A 1,890-nucleotide genomic window follows, 5' to 3' on the forward strand; every position below is an offset into this window, starting at 1 on the left:
ATTTTCTCAACCCAGCACCCGCCGTAAATCGAACTCTGATAAATGAAGGAGTGTAAGTTTGTGCTAGCATTTATAGTCTGCATAATTTTCGCTTGAACTTATTACTATTAACTAGGTGATGCTATAAAAAATATATACATATACAAAATATATATTAAAAATTATTACTGAAGAAGCAGAAGTATTCAGAATACATTGGCAAATTTACAACAGTTAATGTGAATACATTGATTCATGTAAACTTTTCTTTGTAAGCAAGGACTGTGGAGCTAAATCTTAAGAATTTATAAGTATTTATAATCTTAATAATTAATAGAATAATCCTAAGAAATAGTCTGTCGGTATACACAAGTATTTATTGAGTAAGAAAATGTTGTCACTTTCCATTTGGGAACACCAAGACAGTTGAGACTGTTCATTAGAACTCACTGGCATTTCTCACTTCCTCAATCAAGCTTAATTACTTGCACACACAGACACAAACAGACATACACACACACAAAATTACTTTCAAGGCCTGCTGATTTGGTCCATTCATCCAAGCTGGTTTTCCTCTGATCCTCAGGAGCAGCAGAAAGATAGGTAATAAATGCAGCTGCTAACTGAGCTCTTTTAGGCAACGTAGCCAGTTCATCTGTTATCTCTGACACCTTAAAAAAAAAAGTACAGAATGTATAGGTGTATTGCAGACAAAAACTATGTTAATATTTCTCATCAGTTACTAAGAAGTCGGAATTAAATTTGTCTGCCATTGAGAATACAGTTGACGCAGTCTCTCTTCTTGCATTTCAGGTATCTATACCTAGCTAACCCACAGCAACACACACATGAAAGTATGGGAGAAGTTCTTTTTAGCTCTGGGCTAGAGCATGGACAGATGTTTCTGAGAATGTAGCTACCAAAAATCTATGAATTTCATGGAACAGTTCACCTTGTCACTTATAAGCAACTGGGTAAATAGTAAGAAAAATAAGAAATATGTGAGCCTTAGTCACAGTCACAGCCAGTTAGTGAGTACCACTTATAATATGTATACAGATACTACATACTACATGTATCTATTGTACTTAAAAATGTGATTCACTGCAGACTTACATGATAAAATACATTTATCATATATCTTCAAATAATTTATCTGCACTACATTACTTTTGCTTTGAAATGTTCCAGTATTTTGGAGAAAAATACAGTGTATCAAAATAATATGACTGCCATAATTAGTTTGAAAGTACTGTCACTTTTTTACTTTAATCAAACTGACATTAAAAAAAAGCTCATACACAAACAAAAAAAGCAACTTTTTATTACTTCCTCCTTACTTTAAAGGGAGATGAATACTGCTTTTTCACCATCCTCAATATGGGATGAGATCCTGACTAATATATCTGCCAGTTTGGTCTACAGCATACCATTAATAGATAGTCTGAACTTTCTAAAGACAGGGGCAATGTACCAGACTGAAAAACTGTGAGGAACCACTTTCAGAAGCGTTTAAACTCTGGGGTTCAACTATACCCAATCCTTACCATAGCAGATCGAATAGCTGTAAAGCTACTTTCAGAGGAAAAATCTTCCATTTCTTTCCATTATGCTGGTCAACCTACAAGAAGGATTCATTTAACCCTAACTTTGGTTCTTCAAAATGCAGGCATTTAGTCTAACTAATTGTTTAGGCTTTTTTCAGTGTCAATGGAGAGACAGGGCCATGTCTCTCAGCAGGGAGATTTTTTCCATTTTAAGATACCCAAGAAAGCTTGGCATCGCTTTCTGGAGGTGACAGCTTTTTTCAGCTTGTATATACCTTGAAATTTTCCTTTCTGTTTCAGACTGAAGAAGGGCCTGTGTGTCCAAAGGCTTGCCAGTTTCTCCCAAATACATCATTTGAGCAAA

At 34.9% G+C, this 1,890-nt stretch overlaps 1 protein-coding gene across 1 annotated transcript in view; it reads right to left on the reverse strand.

Annotated features, from left to right (window-relative positions):
* DYNC2H1 (dynein, cytoplasmic 2, heavy chain 1) overlaps window positions 1–1,890 on the reverse strand; it is a 191,267-nt gene that overhangs the window by 121,579 nt on the left and 67,798 nt on the right. The window contains 2 exon segments of the mRNA XM_009322273.1: window positions 4–35; window positions 509–650. Coding sequence (XP_009320548.1) covers window positions 4–35; window positions 509–650 — 174 coding nt within the window.

Source organism: Pygoscelis adeliae, unplaced genomic scaffold (assembly GCF_000699105.1).
Source record: "Pygoscelis adeliae isolate BGI_AS28 unplaced genomic scaffold, ASM69910v1 Scaffold383, whole genome shotgun sequence".
In the NCBI taxonomy this organism is placed as follows: Eukaryota; Metazoa; Chordata; class Aves; order Sphenisciformes; family Spheniscidae; genus Pygoscelis; species Pygoscelis adeliae.